Source organism: Thermobia domestica, chromosome 5 (assembly GCF_964235325.1).
Source record: "Thermobia domestica chromosome 5, izTheDome1.hap1.1, whole genome shotgun sequence".
Classification (NCBI taxonomy): domain Eukaryota; kingdom Metazoa; phylum Arthropoda; class Insecta; order Zygentoma; family Lepismatidae; genus Thermobia; species Thermobia domestica.
In genome coordinates this window covers 150276774-150298262 of record NC_137458.1, presented here as the reverse complement: position 1 = coordinate 150298262, position 21489 = coordinate 150276774, and the positions used below count along the sequence as shown (strand labels likewise).

Below are 21489 nucleotides of genomic sequence, written 5' to 3'. Positions count from 1 at the left end.
GTAGATACTCTGTTCCAAAATTCATTTTAAACAGGTTAGCCATTTTTCCATTATGCAATCATAAACAACAAACGTGTTTCGATTGTTTTCAATGTAACGAGAATTTTATAGAAATTGCCCCTCTTCTGTTCCTTAAAAAATTTCCGAAAATATGGGAATTTTCAGAAACGTTGGGACATTTGTACATTTATTTTTAATGAGGAGAGTATATTTGGAATTTCATCTTTCTAATTTGACGGGTTCGTAAGATACTCAATTTTCCGAATAAATTTAGACTCCCAAACCTCCCGCTAGAATATGCATTATAATCCAGGTGATATGATAAAAACCAAGTTCCAGGTACATTTCAAACTTCATATTAAACTACTCAACTATTTTTCCCATGATTTGATTCCACATATAATTACCTTCATTTTTATGACATATACTAAAATTTTATACAGTATTGATAGCTTTGCTGAGTTGATATAAAAGTTTAAATGACAACTCCGTATGTCATGTGTTTGGTAAAAATAACAGTAAATATTAAATATTAGTATAGTGGGCTAAATTTGGATTTAAACGGCATTGGAAGTGTCATTGTTCATCTCAGCTACCCCGAAAACTATGGATTCGACACTAATTTCGGTCAATTTTGGTCATTTTAAACATCTCCTATACCCCTCTCCTAAGTTGTACCGTCAAAGCGAAGTGATAAAAACACTCTCAGACCCGAACCTCATCTATGTTGAAAAGATCAAGATCGGTCGGATGGTTCAAGCAGTGCGAGGTCACAAAGGTAATCACGTTCATTTTTATGTATTTTTCTATATCTCCGCCTCCCCCTCCCCCTCCCCTAAGTTGCACCATCAAAGTGAAATTATAAAAACCATCCCAGGCCCGATACGTTATGTAGCAAATTTGATGGAGATCGGTCTCGTGATTCAAGCGATGCAAATTAACAAAGATAGTCACTTTCATTTATACCCCCCCCCCATATATATATATATATATATATATATATATATATATATATATATATATATATATATATATATATATATATATATATATAATCTTGCAGAACTCAAAAGGAGTCATCTGGCACAACTATAACTTTTAACTACGTAAACATTGTCACTAAAAATGGCATATTTTCTCATATTAAATGAAAATCATGCTGTATATAATTCATCACATGAAAGTTTTATTCAGTTCTGGTAAGGTTACAAATTGTACTGTTCATAATTTGAAATATCTGTACTAGGATTTTATTTCCCTCTTGGGTTTATTTTGAGACACTGATAGGTACGCCACTGTAGCTACGGATGTGTTGGAAGGCTTGCAACTGGGTAGCTTGTGAATCAGAACATTCTCCACCAGCATTAAACTGCCAAGTCAAAGCTCCCTAAGAAAATAAACATAAAATGTATAAATATAAATGTAGAAGATGCTTCTTACAAAAACAAATCACGAAAATATAATTGTAATTATAAATAGTTTTCAAACTTTCTATTGTCTATTTTGTCCTCAAAGAATGGCTATGCCTCATTCAGTCAATATTAAAATAAAGTTTAGGAATGTTATCGCGCAATAGATAGGTAAACAAACACAGAAATGGTTTTGAAACGAAATGGTTGAAACTTGTTTAGACATATTGAAACGCCTCTGTTGAAATCAACGAGTATTGACAGTATAAAATTAAACACCAAAATATTAACTAATAGCGCCGAGCAACATGCATGCGGGTGAGTTTTATTGCGGTTGAACGTTCTCCAAGAACATTGTCCTTAAAAACTTTCATTATCAAGTAATAAGAGTAACACTTAAGTCTCTTGCGAAAACCACGCCATTTTCGTACAGATTTCATTTATTTTCTTAAGAATGGTCTGAAATGCTTGATTGATTGCGGTGTAATGTGGACATCAGCATCGAGGAGGGGTAGAAGTGGATACAGCTGCTGCTTCGATTATATTTAGGGTCGATGCATAAGTTCGTGCGGAACTTATATTTTATATTTTATTTTTATTCTGTTGTTCTGTTAATTCAAATACGAATACAATCTAGACATAGCATTAACATATTATACGAGTGTAATAATACATTGCATAGGCCTACATTTTCCTGTTACTCACATTAACTCACTCAGTGACGTATTCACTTCCACTATCTATATGACCTTTTGTCAACGTTCAGGTAGCAGTTCAATGCCTCACCTGTAGAACTGTTTTGGTTTTGACTGGAAGAAATCTGTTAGCCATTGGTCAAGAGAAGCTTTTCAGTGCTGTTCTTTCAGCAATTACTTCATTCCCGTACACTGCACAAATTGTTGTCGCAGCTTCTGCTGCACTGGATCCTCGGTTAAACTCGAAGAGTAAAATGTGACGGAAATGATCACTTTTCTAAACTTGACATTCCATATTAGTTTGTCTGAAATATATACAATAATACGTTCACAATCAAGAAAACCTGTAGTTCAGAACACAGAAACTCCAAATTACGGTAGAGCTCCTTCGTGGCTAAGCGGTTAGCATACGCGCCTTTGGCGTGGGAGACCCAGGTTCAATTCCCGGCGGGTGCTCATGTGGTTCGGATTCCACGTTAATCAGTAGGTCCATGTCTCATATAGCCTCGCTGCTGAAAGGGACGCTAAACTAAAATCAATCAATCAATCAATCCAAATTACGGTAAAATAATGGAATAGAGATAATCAATCTTTTCGCGTTGCATTGTTGTCAACCCAAAAGAAAACCGACGAACTTATGCATCGACCTAATACATGGGCCATGAACACTTTTCATTACATATCTCGGCAGTGGCGTATTTACGATTTTATTTTGGGGGAGGGCTTCGCTAACTTTAGTCCTGGAAATGTGAAAATTATGCAGGATGTTTCATTTATTTTAATATAGTAAATTACGTTTCGGGTGTGTTTAAGCCCGGAAGCTCCCCCCTTAAATACGCCACTGTATCTCGGGTTCATGAAACTCTACCTCAATAGTTCAATTCAAACAGCTGATGCGTTAATTCTACTGTACCTATGAAAGTATGATGACCATTCGTATCACTGCAGAGTGTCAAGCTTTAAAACATTGAGTTCCATCAAAGCGTCGCTAAATATAATTTGGTTTATCCAAGGGCAGCACTGAAAAGTGCAGGGAATTTAACAGACAGTTCAGAAATCTAATATTTGTATTACTAGCCACATATCAAATTCACGCATTAATCATGGTCGTCACCCGCCATTGTTTTTCACACCTGGCCGCCCTCGTCAACTACGTGTAAGTCCTTCTTTACACTGTCTGTAGAAGTCGTGCGTACACACACTCATCACTTGCAAAGTTCCTGCCGCAATCCTTACTTATTCGACTTTGAATTACGGTTGTATTTTTCTGCCTGGAACAATGGAAGTTCCTGCTTTATGAGCGCTTCAATTAGATTCGATATGTTTCCGATCTCGCTACTCCACAACGGTTGAACAGAAGAGTCTGTGTATTATTAAGGTGACGTGCAATGAACAGCTTTGTCTTACCTCCGTTTCGTCTTCTCACCTGGTTCCCTGGTGACTTAGTGGAGGATGAAAAAACTAACGTTCGTATAATTAAAAGTGTTTGTGACTGATGTTAATTCAAAGCTGTTAATCCATACTTGTTGCATGTACTCCTGTTTCCTCCCAACGAGTTGCGTTGAAATGTTTTCTTAAAGTTGAAGGTAGGTTGTGTCACCTTCACTCTTAATTTATGTCAAACACAGATAATAAGCTGTGTTGCGAAGCTTCAAACAAACAACATGCTATATTTTATAAATAATAAGTATTTAGTAAAAATTATATAAAAGATAAGGCTAATTTACTCCTTTATCCTGGACTGATCTCCATGCCAAGCAGAGTACCGGTACTCAATTGGAAACCTTCAAACAAACTACAAACTCTTTATGAAAATCGAGTAATTTTAGAGAGTTATTAAGTTCAATTTTTTTCAATGGAATGAATGCATTTATACCAGTCCCTAATTTCAACCCTAATCAATATGGGTAAGTATTAAGTTTAAAAATACACACAGATATATATACAGTGAAACCTGTCTTTAGCGGAATCGAGCGGGACTTGCAAAAATTTCCGTTAAAGTCAGGTTTCCGCTTAGTGGAGGTAGACCTTTCCTTTCTTAAATAAAAAAAAGAAAAGAAAAAATACATGCTTATAAAAGGGCATACTGAGAAAATATATTGCTGTACGTAGATTGTTCGATTACAGTACTTCTTTCTTCTACGAATAAATACACAAAAAAAATAAAATGAATACAAAATATGCTATGCACACGTTTTCTTTATTTTTCTAATAGCCAAGCAGGGTTTTCTGTGTACATTGCTGCTTGGCTGCTTGACTTTCCGCATACACTTTAGCCTGAGAAATTATACTAACAAGCAAGGTCCACAACGAGGCACACTTAGATCCGACTCAAACTTCGCCCAGAGAACACATAATGGAAAAGAAGAAAAAATGACAAATTGGAGCTGCCCAATACCAGAAACACCGCAGTTATGCTCCCCAACATAACGCACCACGCGGCAATATGATATAAGGTAAACGTCGCAAGATACCCGTTTAGGTCGAAATCGGAAAGGACGAGAAGCACCGAGATGATACCAAGATACTTGATATGGTATAACACAGACTTGGCCGCCATCTTGAAAGCCGTTATCGTGAATATATCGTAAGGTATTGAAACGTGAAGGATGTCTTGTGAAAGATCGATGTCGGGTAGAAATAGAAACTGAAACCAATGCCCAAACTCTAATAACGTACCGAGCATAGTATTAACGTGAAGAGGAATTCATGCGAGCAGAATATGGAAAAACAGCTCATTTTATGTTGTTAACGCGATGAAACAGAAACGGCCAAAGGAACCCAGAACACATGGATGATGCGACAAAGAAACACACACGCACACACATAGAGAGAAACATATACATTTGAGTTGGAATGCTACACACACATATATATATACATAGATACAGATATATAAGATTGTACCTATTGTTGAAAATCTCGGCAGTAGTGGTAGTGAGTAAAGAAATGGGTGACACACAGCTCCCGCAAACACCAAGCACATTTGATCACAGAAAGTTCTGGGCACTCGTCTTTACAACATTCACGCTGTCGTAGATTGAAACAAAAGTCAGTTGTGTTGTACTGGAAGGCAACGTCCTCTGCTAATCTAGTTAGTTTCCACCCGCATTGATGTGTCATATGAAATCGTGGACAACAAAATTGGTTGTGTACCAGTGAATGCAGAATAACGGTGTCTTGCTGGTGAAGGTTCACGTTGTTATAGTCACGTAATGCGTCCGAAATCCGTCGTACCATGTGTTTATACATACAGAAGTAATACAGATCCAACGGTTGGCACTGCGAAGTAGTTTTTTCAAGTATAATATGGATGCGAATATGATCGGCGGTGAAACCACTTTCATGAAGTAGCCTTGCAAATGTGTCTCTGTCCTTGTGAAGTCCATATGAATCTAGCAACAGAAGGCTTTGTGTGTTGGGAGCATCTGCTGCTACTTGTGGTATTACGCATTCTTTGATGAAAACCGAATACGCTTCCCTTGTGATTTTACCAGAAGGCGTCCAGAATACTACTAAATTTGGTGCGGCGAACATATTGTCCTGAACCCTAGTATTTAAAGCTACGGGTTCCTGGAGAATGACAAAGAGTTTATCCGCCACCACCCCTCCTTTCGACAACAACGGCACCACATTGTACGTATGCGTCGTTGCATGCACAGACTGGACACAGCCCTGAATGTGCGATGATCCTCTTCTGGCTAATGTGCGCCCACTGGTCAACTCTTTCGTAAAACCGGATTCATCAGCATTCCATATATTTGCATTCTCAAACCCCTCCATGATGGTCTTGGTTTTTTCACACCAGCTAGCAATAACCAAATCAATATCCTCCTTGTCGCGTACATACTTCATTGTGACATATGACGTGATTTTACGGCTCACGATATTGTTTTGTTGTTTGAGTGCCCCAAACCATCCGTGACTAGCATTGAACGTACGGAGACTACACTTCAGAGCCTGCTCCTTTGCGCATAATTTAAGATCACTGTCATGGACAATGCGGTTATCACGTCGCGCAACTATAAATTATTGCAGCACATGTTCTGTGATTTCGCGATACACTTCGCGTTTTGTTTTCAATAAGCCTTTGTCGCGTTGTTCTTTCCATTTAAACAGTGTTCTCACCGAGGGACAGTTGCGGAATCTGTGTTTCATCGAGCGATATGAACGATGTGCGAATGTTTGACGCCCTTTGCCTTTTACGTCAAGCCAGTAGTGTAACATGTTAACTTTGTCCTCTAGCGTATAATATTTTGTATTACCTTCGTTTCCATTCGGCTCATAGTCACTGTCGGAAGAGAACGGTGTTGCCTCTGGTTCGGGCGAAGAATCACTCCAAGGCAGCGTGCTGTCACAACTATCCGCGGCATCCTCTTCACCTGTTTGGGCCGGACCGGGTTCGTATTCATCAATGTCGAGAGTCTCATCCACATTTACATCTGGTACATCGTAGTTGTTCAAAAATTCCAGCATGTGTTCAGCTGCTTTTCCGTCACTGTCCGTCACTGTCCGCCACTGTCGCGCCACTGTCGGTTCTGTCGATTGAACGTACCCTGGTTTTGAAAGCTCCCTTTGCATAACCAACACCACATTGAGAGGGTTCATATTGCAGGTCTACACTGGCGGTTTTAGATGAACAATAGTGCTGACACATTCACTATACAGAATATTGCGCGTTTTGACTCGCGTATGCCACAAACACACTATCACTTCTCACGGGCTAGCACCTGCTGTCACGCTCACTTCGTTCCATCTGTGCCAGTGAAACCCGTAAACACAATTCGAGTGGTCTCACTGTGTGGTAAATTAGCCCTTTCGTGGGAGATTGCAACAACTCATGTAACTCGACTCCGCAATGCTGCCTTTCACTGATATTGTGATTCTGTTTGGGACCGTCGAAAAATAAAAAATGAAATGAAATCTTTGAGCTTTTCGTCCCACGGTTATGCCGGTTAGGCTAAAGGAGACAGTGATGATGAGAGATGAGTGAAATGGTGGAACGAAGAAAGTGGGAGGAAACGGGAGAACTCCGAGAAAACCCACGAGCACGGTGTTTGTCCACCACAAAGTTCACACGGCGCGAGGTGGGATCGAACCAGGGACCCCAAGTACCAGAGGTGGACGCTCTACCACAGAGTCACCGCGTCTCCTGTCGAAAAACAGTGTAGCACATTGCGCAAAAGAAAAGAAACATTCGTAAAGAAACGCCAGCTAGAACATGGCCGTGCCTTATCACCCATGCATACTTTGTTTCAAATACTGTTGTTTAAACAAACGTAGGCCGAAATGTCCTTTGTTCTCACGAAACAGCAGGAAAAGTGAATAAGAAACGTACAAAACGTTGCCCAGGAGTGAGTTTCGATCCCAGGTAGGTCCTGCTTTTGGTAACCAATCCAATATTATATTACCTACTCTCCCGATCGAGCTGCCTTCATGCTGTTTCACAATAGATAGCCCTTTGTAGTTCCTGTAGTCTTCAAATGAACGCTCGTATCGCGGGTGCAACTGTGGTTTTTACTGTACCAAGCCGGGTTCCAATATCCTTGAAAGACATAATGCGCCAATACGGAGACACTTCCATGTACAGACACTGTTACGTTTTTACTTGTCTCGTACCATTGCCGTGGCATGTTACCCAATGTCGTGGCGTCTTCTGTCCTTCGCATACACGTTTGTTTTACCCAAGTCTTCTACACTTTCATCATTCCAACATTTCATTCATTTCTCATAATCACCGTCTCCTTTAGCCTGGTCGGCATAACAGCGGGACGTAAAATTAAAAAAAAAATTCATTTTTTCTTCTACACTTCATCATGTCCTCACCATTACACATATGTTTTTCGCGATTACATCATTGATTTTCATTTTGCATTTTACCTTACATTGATATATCACACATCCCACTTCTCATTTTAATACCTTACGCTATATCCAAGATCGTGGCTTTCAAGATGGCCGCCAAGACATTGTTATAACATATCAGGTATCTTTTTGATATTATCCCGGTGCTTCTCGCCCTTTCCGTTTTCGACATAAACGAGTATCTTGCGACGTTTACCTTAGATCATATTGTCGCGTGGTGCGTTATGTTGGGGAGCATAACTCCGGTGTTTCTGGCATTGGGCAGCTCCAATTTGGCATTTTTTCTTCTTTTCCATTATGTGTCCTCTGGGCGAAGTTTGAGTCGGATCTGAGTGTGCCTCGTTGTGGACCTTGCTTGTAAGTGAATCAGAATCATTTTTTCGTAAGGCAAATTTTTGCAGTTCCTTTAAACTTCTGAGAGAATCTTGATATGTATTTATTCTACACTCTTCTTGGAACTCGGTATCGTATTCCTCTTCTTCCTCAATCTCGTTTTCTTCTTTCCGACATTCCGTATGATTCTTGATTAAGTTCCGGGGATTAAGGACAATTTGTGGGGGTGAATATGAGTAGTGGTTGGGGAAGGTCAACACTGTCCAGAAATATTTAACAAAAGAACGAACATTTTATCGCAGACAGTGTAATGTATATGTCTCACAGAATGTCTAAACATCTTCTAAACGCTGTAGTCCGGAACTTAGAATTTTCCGTTAAATGTTTATTTTTCTTTCCGTTGTCCGCGTAACACAGTTTCCGCTTAATGAAGGGAGTTTTACACGTTTTGTTCTCCAAAATTCATGGGACCGTGAAATATTTCCATTTAAGACAGTTTTCCGTTTAATAAAGGGTCCGTTGAAGACAGGTTTTACTGTACTGTGTTTCGTAGGAGTTGGAGATGTTTTATAAAATTTACTGGAGAACATATTTTCTGTAAAGCAGAGGAGATGAATTCGCCCTTTTCTTTTCGAGTGAATTCCATCCTGATCAATAAATAGAACTACAAATTGCCCTTAACTGATGTCAACTCAGGGCAATAATCAATCTTTGAGAAGCATGATTAATGCTCATAAAAATTGTACGAATATATAACAATATTTTCTCTTTAAAATGAGGTGAGTTCACACCTTAAATCTGATTAACTTCAAGCGCAAATAAGCTGAATAAGTCTTAAAACTCAAAGAAAACATGTGAGTTCGAAATGTTTTGGAAATATAAGAGAATAACTACGAAATTTTATCGCCGATTACAGATATTTTTTAAAAAAATATTTGTAAATTCAATCCTATTGAACTTCAGTATAAGCGAAAATGATCAGAAGCCTAAAAGAAAATATACCCATAGTGGACCAAAAGCTCTTAAATTTAAGGAACTTTCACGAAAATCTTTCAATTTCTGAGGAAGATGTACTCAACTTTATTTTAATGGACTGAATTTCTCCCTCGCGTATGACTAATTTCAAATTCCAAGGAAAAGTAAACCATTATTTTCTCTTAACTTGGTATATTTACAATCACATTCTTATTAACTTCAATTCCATTAGTGGTGACGATTGGAAAATCCAAATCAAAGCCTGCATGATATGGCAAAAAAATTAACAATTTTCAGTAAAATTATCCGGATTTTTTTTGGCTACCACCATATCCTTAATGTGGGTGTGAAGAAGAATGGAAAAAACTAGTTGGGTCGAGCGGAAAACGAATGGAAGAGTGTTAGAAATGGTGGGTGAGAAAAGAACACTTTTAGATATTATTAGGAAGAGGAAGAGAAACTGGTTGGGAGATTGCCTAAGAAGAGATTGTATCATGAGAGACATCCTAGAGGGTATGGTGACGGGAAAGAGAGGGAGGGGGCGAATGAGACTACAATTAATGGATGATATTAAAACAGAAAGATCATACGCGAAGACGAAGAGGTTAGCGGAGGACCGTGGAGCATGGAAGCTTCTCAGCTGCGGCAAGTGACCTGCCAATAAAGGCAGAATACCTATAATGATGATTAGGATATCCTTAATCGATTTAATCCTAAGCAGTGGGGAAAAGAAATCCTAATAGTACTAACAAAATATGTTACATCACATCAAAATAATGTATTTATCAAAATCATACCGTAAGAGATAGTTAACTTTATGGTTGGGCTCGGGATGAAGGTCAGTGGAGGTGACAACTTGAAGTCATTAACATGGAAGTTATTTTTCGCATAAATTATCTTGAAATTAGAAATTTCATCTTACCAAATATTTGGTTTCTTATAAATATATGCATAAAGATTATGTATTCTATTAGCCACTTGCATACTTCACTTCATTTTCGTACTTCAGTCAAACAATCTATGCAAATTATCTTCTAAAAATGCCTTTAATTGTTTGCTTCATAACATGGTATATAATTTTATATTTAAAAGAATTACTTACTTGGTATCCATTGTTATACGCGTAGTCCATAAGCTCATTGATATTACGTCCTGCAGCACAAACGCTGGCAAATTCTCCAATGATCAATGGCTTATCAAGGCCAAAGTCCCAAGATTTCACCTGAGAAGAAAAATTATCGTCAATTATTTTAAAGAGTACTCAATACATTACATTCCTTATGCACTCTTAATGGGATATCAATGGGATTCCATAATGATTCTAATATTTTTTTTTTTTTTAAAAAGAGAATAATTCAGAAAGATTCATAACAAGACATATATATTCCTTTCTAATAAAAGTTTTGAAAGTAACTTCAAGAATAACAAAAGATTAAATAGTATAGAGTACAGAGCAGGGCTGTATCCACGGGAGTTTAACGGGGGCTGCCCCCTAATTTTTCACTGTCCCCCTCTAAAATTTTCACGATAGGCTTGCAAACGAACTATAATATGGTAATAAACTATAATATGGTTGGATCGCCCCCGCCCCTAAATTTTTGGGCTGGCTACCGGCCTGGTACAGAGTGTAAAATATCGTCTGTGCATACTGATCATAGTTATATTTTTAGTGAAAGAACACATGGTTTTAGTCTTACGATAAAAGGTACTTCTGTTTTATGTAGCTTATGTTTTTTTTTTTCAAGCTTTAGCTTATAACCTTTACCGTGTTAAGTATTTTTTTTTTTTGGGGGGGGATACTCTATATATTTTTAAAAGACAGAAACCATTCTTCGACTTATATTTTATTCTTGCAACGAAGTTCATTCTTTTCTTCAATGGGAACGGTGAACAACTTGACTTTTCCTCACGAGTAAGAACAAAAGGACATTTCATCGTTCACCAATACATGTATGCGAAACGTTGTTTCACGGTGAAAAGTGAGTAACAAAGGTGCTATTCATTTTCTGAACTACATGTGTGACAATTTGTGTTTCGACTACCTAGACATTTCAGTGTTGCCTTTTTACTCATTAATATACATAAATATGTTATATAATTATTTGGAACTGAATTAAGAGTTTTCTTCAATTACTTAGGGAAATACTAATAGTCCAGGTGAAGTGAACGTCTATCAGGCGCTAGCCAATATTAGCAAACACCTTCTTACCTCAAAGTTCTCACGTTTGAACTCCTCTTCTTATACATTGTGGCCAGTGAACTGTGCAAATTCTTTCAACATTTAACTTGCATATTCATACAGGTTGTTTAAACCAGATTACATTTTAAAATGAACTGCCAACCTTGGACAGCAGGTCAGCCCGATTTCCATCCGGAGTATACACCTCAACTCGGGGAGTCTTTCTCCAGATACCAACGTAGAAAATGTACATGTCCTGTTCGTCATACAGTTCTGCGAAGGAGCATAAGTTATCATATAGTCGCCCAAGGACTTCAGTAGCGACTAGCCCCATTTACTTAATTCCCCGGTCTTTTGACCATGTGCGTATAGATAGTCACCGATTGCTATCTACTCTTTGGATTTTTACACTGCAAGCGTTGATTCTAGTGGAATGGCACTGTAGATTTTTTTTTATTGGATTCTCATTGCAACAGTCAGTTATCAACTTCGTGGAATTACTCCCAGTGCTACAACACAGTGTTGACCGCAATATGCATCGTTTAGTGGTGTGAGAAAAGTGCTTATAGTGATCTCCAAAATATAAAATTTTAATCGTGCATATATCTGATAAACATTTAAAAAGGTTATTATGTGTTGTTGATATGTGAAGTGTAACTTTTCTGTTTATCAAAGTAACGGGTTATCCACATCTATATCAGTGTTTTGTGTTGTGATTATTTTCTTCTACATATTTTTATATGTAGTGCATCTAATAAATAAGTATTCGAAGAAAAAAATTACCGTATCTTATCTATATCTTATTATATTATAATCTTTGCTCTTTATCTTTATTTTTCTTCCAAGAATGAATATTAATTTCGTATATTTCCTGATAACAACTATCAGCTCTATAAATATTTATATCTTCCTATATACGTCCTTTCATAAGTACCTGCTCGTTACGTCTAGGATTTTTGGCTCATTTCAAAGAATATTAAATGAAAGATCGAGAAATTAAATAGGAGATTAATAATTTATTTACAAAAGTAATACTGTAATTAATAGGTAGGGTAATAGCTTTAACTCAGGACGCCACTCCGCCCTATATGCATTCAAGCTTCCTTCTTACCCTTCCCCAATAACTAATGGAGAAAGGAAGTATTTCGATCTAACCTCTAGATATCCTAATTCATTAAACATCAAATTTCATCTCTATTATAGTACGGACCAGTGGAAAATACGGTTCACAGTATTCAGTTACTCCTGGACCGTACTCCTTGCTTTTTAAAGAGTGGACCTTGACTCACAGGTCACTGTCTGGCCTAACCCTGTCTCTGGGACTTCAAGTTAAGTCCACAAAAGGAATCTATCTAGCTTAAGTATATATATTTATATAGGATAGGTTGGTATTAGGGATAGGTTGTCAGCCTTTACTCATGGCTCTGACTAAATTTCCTTACACTCAAGGAAAAAAAGGAATTTGGTAAATTACTCGCTCTTACACTTTCTTAAATGAAAGTTGCAGTGAGAAAATCTCTAATCATTTACAGCACCTAAACATGCTATAATTAAATATACAAGGGGTCGAACCCAAACGCATTTGGATTTATATTAAATGTTCCTCCACCACTAGGACGGAACCAATACCTCAAGTCTATACGAGCGTCACTCACCTCCGCCATAGATCCTTAGGAAGCTTAAATACTTCCATTCTAATCAATCAATAGTAATCCAAGTAGCCTCTGTTATAGGCGTAGGATCAAACATCTAAAATAACAACTTATCCCTAACTCCCTATCATTTGTTTAACCTATCTCACGGTCAAAGCCCAATTGCTTTTGCGGACATCTGTTTTGTAGAATCTCTAATCTGACTACATACAATAACTATCTAGAGGGGTCTCTCTCCAAACCGCACTATTCGCTTCCAGTGCAGCGGACTGGCTGGCCAAGATCCTACACTCATGATTCCTTAAAACGCACAGCAGCAAAGTCGGGGTAGGCAGCCTTTTTATGTTTTGGCCTGCTAAAAAAAATAGCTAAAAAAGTTCTTTTGAATGATTTTTAGCGCCAACTACACGAATGGAAAATTCCCAGCAAGGAAGACTGAATACAATGGATTTCACTGCTAGCCTCCTCGACAGGCTTCTAAAAAGAAAAAGTTAGCATGGAAAAGCAACTTTATCATTAGCTAAACTGTAAATAATAATATAATTAATTCTCAAGTAATGGGGGAATACTGCTCTAATATATATACATAAATATACAACATAAATTGAATAAATATTACCTTACACTTTTGATACTAAAATATATGAATAGATATATACCAATAAATTAATATACTCCAGGCCTGGATATCTACCTTATAAATAAACACAATTATTAAATTGAGCAATATTTAAATTTATCACTAATATTTAAATTTTATATCAGCAAGGTCGCAAGACGTACCTTGCAGTATATCATTATTTTACATTATTTTATTTAATGTGTTTTGTCTTATGTGTTCATATTGTTTCTGTCTGTCGTGGTCTGAACGATTCTCTGGATGTCCACGAGAATTTTGAGACGAGATATCCGAACCTCTCGGTGCTTTATGTTCGTTTCATTGTCGAGACTTGAGAACGATCAGAGAAGAGTTCTGTAATTATTTTTTGGAGATGTTTTTCGATGTCTTAACCAGGTAAGCTAAGCTCCTTCGAAAGTATCCAATGGTTGGATGACAGGAGCAGATCTGGAAAGCGATTATAACCTATACTTTTCGACTGAGCTTTTGTTCCATTTGTTTATCCCACGTGTCATCGATTTTATCCCAAGCTTTAGGTGAACTGGCTCATAATCATAATCTCAAACCACAGCTTGCATTACATCTTCAAAGAAAAACCAACAATGTATGTAAACAACATTGACATCCAGACATCCATGTATCTAACTGCCGCCCAAGTTGTAATTAACTATACCTTTCATTCAACTGTGTTCCAAAACTTTACAATATACGTGCATCTCTAGTGTATAGTCTGAATGAACATTTGTTTCGACTTACCAAGAAAGGAGAGTTGCTAGGCAGTTGACCTTGCCAGTCATAAGTGTGCACCTGATAGAAGTCCAGAGTTCCCTTGCTTCTACCTCCAAAGCTCGTCAGACAGTGATCACTGAAGTAGTTCCCTATACAACGAATTAAAATGTATTAAATATTACAATGTGATACAAATTCAAAACTAACGGACAAGTTAAGACTGCACGGACCTTCAAGATGTTAGAGAAGTCAAAAAGTCTAATAAATTATTCTAAATGTTGAAATGTTTGCAAAAGTGACTTTAATAAAATAATCCAAAGTACTAGGACTAACAAGCTATACTTACTCTTTCCAATTTTGTCAGAAATTGGATTTGATGACCAGGTTCCCACTGTAACAGCAGCGTTGGAATCTATTTGATGGATTGCATCAGCTTGCCAATTGATGAATTTCAAAGATCTAAAAGTAATAAGTGGTGTTGGTTTCTTTTTTGACATTCGTAAGAGTATATTCTAAGTTTTATGAAATCAGATTGAATGGCATAATTTAATTTGTCTCTGAGATATATCAATTTTTGTTATGACATTTGACCAACTGCAAGGATTGACTTATCACAATGTGTGAAAATACATAAACATAAGATTATCTGTTTGTCAGAGCTAAGGACAGAAAGTGGAAGAATTACAAAAATACAAGACACAAGTAGACAAAGTTTTAATATAATGTAGCTGGAATTACACGGAGGCAGTTAAAGTGGCGAGTGTGGCGGATAAAACTAGATAACAGCCAGGGTATACAGTCAGTAGTGTCAGTATCTGACAACACTGCTGAGCATTGATTGTCCGTCCCAATCTCGATACTTACCAGAAACAGATTGGACCACTCATGCGAAATTTCTGGTAGCACTGTGATACTACCACCTGCAGGTTCTTTCGTATGGATGGCTTACACATTAAACCGATGCCTTGTTTTACAATTTCTCAGGAAAAAGGAGGGGAAACTTACTTTCCGACTTCTCCTATTTCCCAAACATCGCACTCCGATTATATTAAACACATTTTCCCTGAACCCGTTGAGTCTGATCGCTTTAAAATTTCCTTTCATATTTATTTCTGATCTTACCTTTCTGGTAGAACATTTCCGGCCCAGCCGGCTCCTGCAGCTTCCAGTGGAGAACTATCAGCACAAGGATTAGAGTTATATGTGATTCCCCATGATCCAGCTGGTTCGTTGATTATTTCCCATGCTCCCAGTGCAGGGTGGTAGGTCAAAGCTTTAACTATAGGCTGAAACAAAAGCAGTTTATAAAATGATAAACATTTAAGAAAGTACAACCAATTTGCGTCTTATTCAAAATAGGTATAAAACATTAGATAGGATTATTCCCTTTTCTCGCAACCATTTGCATTTTCTTTACTTTTTTCTCAAATTTGTGGTTATTGTATTTAATTAATATGACATGACCCTTTTTTCTTTCTGTTAGAGAGGTCCACCGTAGCTAAGCAGTTACTCTTTGCCGTAGGATACCAGGGCACATCTTCACTCGTGTCGGTGTCTGACAATACTGCTGAGCGTTGATTGTCCCAACCTCGATACTTGTCAGAAACAGATTGTACCGCTCATGTGGAATTTTGGGTACACGCCTTTGGCGTAGAATATCCGAGTTCGATTCCCATGTCAAGCTGTAGGTTTATGTATCATATAACCTCGCTGCTGAAAGGTACGCTAAATTCAAAATCTTTTCATTAAATAACTTACTTTAATATTTGTTTTATGTAAGTTTAATTTTTCTTCTTTTTTTCGTATATTTAATTTTGAAGTAAGAAATGAATACGGGAAAGCTATAATATGAAAATTACTTTTTCCTTTTGGAACATAGCTACTTCAATAAAATAGAAGCTATTCGCAAAATGTAACGAAACTAAGTATTCAAGCTCCGATCCGTACTCGAACATTAATAGTTCAGTTTTAGTTTTAAGAAAGACACACTTTATACCTAATTTAAAGGTCGACTAGATAAATTAATTTGGATAATCATTAACCACATTCACTATCCAACAGTAGAATTTTTCATGAGTCGGATTGTAGTATTTAGACGGTAACCTTAAAACATCTTGTTACCATTAACTTTCAGAAAAACTGTAACTTCTACATCGTAATTTGTATTTTGAGGACCTTACAGGCCTACCAATTATTTTCGTATTTTAAATGCGAGTAATATCAAATTATCAACAGTATTACTTTTATTTACTGATGTGGTTATTAATACTAAGTTTTAGAATATATTTTATTATATGTGTGGCGTACACAAAGAGAGTTAAAGTTCTGTGTGACACTGATTGTTTATATTATTATTATTATTATTATTATTATTATTATTATTATTATTATTATTATTATTATTATTATTATTATTATTATTATTTAAAATATAACATCTTTAATAACTGACAAGAGACCATTCCGATTTGGTGAGTTCAATTGCTGAAAATAATTGCTAACACTGGATTCAGCACCAAAAGAAACAGAGAAAAAGAGAGTGTTTAGTGGCAGACCATATAATAGGCGGGAGATAAATGAGGGCAAAGTGAACTATTATAATGAAACTACATGAGAAATAAATTTGATGATTCAAAAAGATTTTCGTTGATTTTGACAACAAAAGAAACCAAACAATTATTACAACTCACTAGAACAGTTTTCTTTTATCACTTACTTTTTTTTTAAAAAAAAAAATAGCATTCATATTACCTGTACACGAGGTAGAAATATAACTATGACAAATTTTTATATTATATGTAGTTCCATCTGTTTGATAAACAGTGGAAGATATTTATTCTTACGATGGATTTGTAAACATAACTCTATTTAAAGACTGTAAAAATACATTAAAACCACAAAAGCGAATAGGGGTGTGTGAGAGCTCCACAGTGCAGATACGGAGAATTTTAAATTTTTAGTTATAGTTTGGTAAAGAACAAGTCGGAAATTTATTAGGTCCTTAAATATGATGGCTAAAGATATAATGTGAGGTGTCCTGAAACATTGGAGTCAAAGAAAACACATAATGGAACCTGTCAGTTTTTATAATCTTACACATAATGGAACGCCAGTATTTTATAATCTTAAAAGTATTAGCGTTAGGTTGAATTCTTGAAGTAGGCAACTTTTTGTTTCAAAAGCTTAGATAAGTACAACTATGGTATTTAAAGTTAAGCTAAAATTTAGAGATACACTATGGCTCAGAAGTTTAGCTCACCTCTGATGCAAAGGGTCTACATTTCGTTTACAGATCATTTGAGTTTGTGGTGGACAACATCACCTCTGTTGGTTTTCTTGGAATGCTCCTGTTTCCTTCAACATTTTCATTCCAATTCTTTTATAATCTTTTTCTTAGCGAAAAATGGCATAACCGTGGGAAGTTAAACCAGAAACCCTAGTTAAGCTATTGTTTCCTTCTAAGTACGTTGTGTGATATTTCTTCAATACATTACTTACCGTCAAAGCATTATCGATGTAGCTCTGTAGTTTGTTGTCGTCCGTAATGAGTCCTATAAGCTCTGGTGTAAGCGTAGCAGCTCCATTCCATAATACAAAGATGACAATAATGTTATGTTGAGCAGCAACATCTAAATATCTTTTCAAATCGTTGATAAGAGTACCTCCAGCGTCTGGAGCAGATACATATCCGTTGCTATCGAAGGCTGGAGTTGTTTGGGCGCCAATATGAACCCAGATACCTAAATGGAAAGGGAGTTTTGTAAAATAGTTACTTGATACAAGAACTTGAGTAAATGAAATCATCATAATACCTATTCTAGCGTGTATAACACACTCTAATTGCTTGGATAAGAAATATACGTTAATAAATAGTGAAAATAATTTTCTATTTATTGAGTGTCTTAAGATTTAAATAACGTTAATCTGGGTTTCAAACACAAACAATACTCCTAAAGAGAGAACACTCAAAAATACAAAAATTCAGCATATTGTTTGTGATTTCATACTAGATATGTGAAGTTATAAATATATACATAGATTCAGTATACTTCGTTTATGCTATTACTGTTATTTAAATACTTCAGGATTCTAATCGTGACCGATACTAAATACCTTAACTATTCAAAACAGTATTTCATACGTAATCTGAACGTATGGGTTCAATATAATATAAATCATAAGACACTTCTCTTTCAAGAATTTTACTTCTAATTCGTCATTCTTCTTAACACAATTATCTTGATATAATGACTGCTCCTGAACGTGTATACTATTCGAGAATCCATCCTCTTTCTCCACCAAAACATTTCATATATTTATATTCAATACTAACATACTTTAGTATATTTGCTATAACTTAATGAAATCGGTCCTCTCTGGCGCTTGGAGAAAATCTTGAGATTGTTTTACAGTCCCACAGACCTGTCTACAGTCCCATCATCAGCTCCATACGTGCATTATTTAGTAATATTTCCTGCCAACAATTACTTTCATTAAATTTCTCTTCTATTTCCCTATCTGTTGTCTACAAGTTATTTCAAAACCACTTTGTAGACTAAATAAGATTTTTACAGCCTTCTGAGTGCTTATATAAAAACACATGTAGAAAATAATTCAATAGAAAATTGTGTCACAAACATATTGTTATTACTACTACTTATTTTTGTAATTCAACCAATTCAGATTACTGAATTGTATTTTATTTTCTGGTGGTCTTTGTACTCAAAGACACATTTGTGCGTTATTTGACAACATCTGAAGCAGGAACGTGATTTGAAGAGGGCGTGAGAGGTAATTATCCCCTCAATTAGACAAAAATATTTTTAAATCAATTGTATACTAATAAAAACAGTGAAATTCTTATTTTAGTGGAGAAATATGCCGTTCTCCAAGCAAAATTTCAAATGACCCTCCTGATCTGAGGAATGTCTCACATATGTGTTCGACTCTATTATCTACGTGTGCTTCATTCCTTTATCAAAACTTCGAAGGATAGTTTTGACTTAGTTAAAACTAAGTCACAATGATGAGGTCAATAATGAAGAGCACATAAGACATTTGTAAACATTTTCTTTTCCAATTCTCTCTTGCATAAATTACTAATCATAAATACTTTATATGAAGTCAATTTATGAAGATATAATTCATTATTATACTTTCAAAATAAGATAATACAACCTATTACTATAAATAGTAATGGAGACTCAAGGTACATCAAATGCAAGCGAAGGATTGCTTCATAAAGTAAATTAAATTACTTCACTTAGCTCTGCAAACAGATCAGTCCTCATCCGCTGCAGATTACGCATGTGTGGCAGCCTTCTCCAGTTTTAAGTCATGTCAGCACTTTAAAATATTCCATTAGTTTTATTACACCAATACAGATATTCTTGTCCTATTTCGATTTTAATAACATGTATAACAATTATCGTTTCAGTTTTGTTTATCAAACCTAAACAGCATAAAAATAACATTGCTTTAATAAAGGCATGATCCTTGCAAAGTAATAAGTAGTAGTTGTCGATTTTGAGTGTAACGTTCCTTTCAGCAGGGGGGCTATGTGAGAGGAGACTTGCTGGTTAACGTGGAACCCGAACCACATGCACTAAGAAAAATCCGTTATCGCGACAGCCGTATATTGTACAAATACAAGAATCCCTATGTTTACTTCAGAAATTAGTACGGAGCATTGTTATCCCTATGCTACATACACACTGCTCTTAGATGTTACATCATGCCCTTGCAAAATATCTGACATCTAACAGTCTTCCGTATATTACATACGTCAGCTAGTTGCACACATCTATCTGTATATGAGATCCTGACCACCTTTATACAATTCTTTCGCTCGTACGGAAAGTACGTTTAATCGGAGCACATACGGAAAGCACGTACAAAATATACTTTTTCAGTTATACTTTTGCTGTACGTTAAGTCTAAAAACCACAGGACTTACATATGTAACCTACGTTTTTACGTACGCCACATGTTTTTTCTCAGTGTGAGCTCCCGCCGGAAATCGAATCGGATCTCCCACGCCAAAGGCGCGTATGCTAACCGCTTAGCCATGAAGGAGCTCTAAGTAATAAGGAGCCATGAAGGAAACTGAATGTTCTACAAGAATGAGGCCAGAGTAGCAGCTGGCGAACTTAGAGTGGTAATCAAGTTAACAGATTTTACTCTGCTTGATTTTTAAAGTGAAAATTGCTATAAATATACATTTCTTTAGTTCAGTTGAAAAAAAAATTAAAAGAAAACAGTAAAAAGATAAAAGAATAATTTTACCAGAAATAGTGTTCATAATATTTAATAGTACTATGAGTAGAAATGTAGAAAGCCAATCCTTCACATCTGCAGCCTTAGAAATGCTCTCTGCCCACTTGTAAATACACACATGTACTAATGAAATGTTGAAATGACATTATATAAAATATAAATTTATCTTACGTGCAACATTTCCTCCGGCATTACCAATCTGTTTCAACCAATCTTCTAAGTTTGGACCACTTTTATCATATTGACCATTGCCAAAGTCACATCCGTAGCAATTCCAGGCAATATTGGGTCCAGACAGGAATATCTTTTGTCCATTATAGGTCAAACTGTCACCGCTGACTTTCAGGTATCCATTTACCTTTGGCAACAGTGATGCCAGAAGTGCCACACAGCACAAGCCTGCAAGACAAGCCTTCATGTTTAGGACGAAATGTACTAATCAAGATGATCTGGTTGCTTATATAGGAGTTACTTTTGAAGTTTTCATTAACATTACGTAGGAAGCGAATGTGCAAAACCACCTTTCTCAATATAATGATGGTGTTACGTAGTGTGATTGGCTGTCATATTCGAAAAGAAATCAAACAAATGTATAGCTTTGATTGACTGCACAGACGAACATTTTACATTTGCATAAACAAATTTATTTTCAAGTGTGGAAATGAGTAAAAAAAAAAAAAAAAAAATAGCAAACGCATATAAAGGAAATGCTGAGTACGGAGGTGTACAAGCAGGTGTGGTTTACATAAGATGTACC

At 36.3% G+C, this 21489-nt stretch overlaps 1 protein-coding gene across 1 annotated transcript; it reads right to left on the bottom strand.

The window, feature by feature from the left end:
• Positions 1-1199: 1199 nt before the first annotated feature.
• Positions 1200-21150, bottom strand: LOC145684708 (mannan endo-1,4-beta-mannosidase-like). Its single transcript, XM_081757084.1, has 7 exons — positions 20904-21150; positions 17955-18196; positions 15579-15742; positions 14803-14915; positions 14484-14605; positions 10380-10499; positions 1200-1387 (listed from the first exon to the last, which is right to left on the bottom strand). Exons 1-7 carry the CDS (start codon positions 21148-21150, stop codon positions 1268-1270), a joined length of 1128 nt encoding a protein of 375 aa, XP_081613210.1. The 3' UTR covers positions 1200-1267.
• Between the last annotated feature and the right edge of the window lie 339 nt (positions 21151-21489).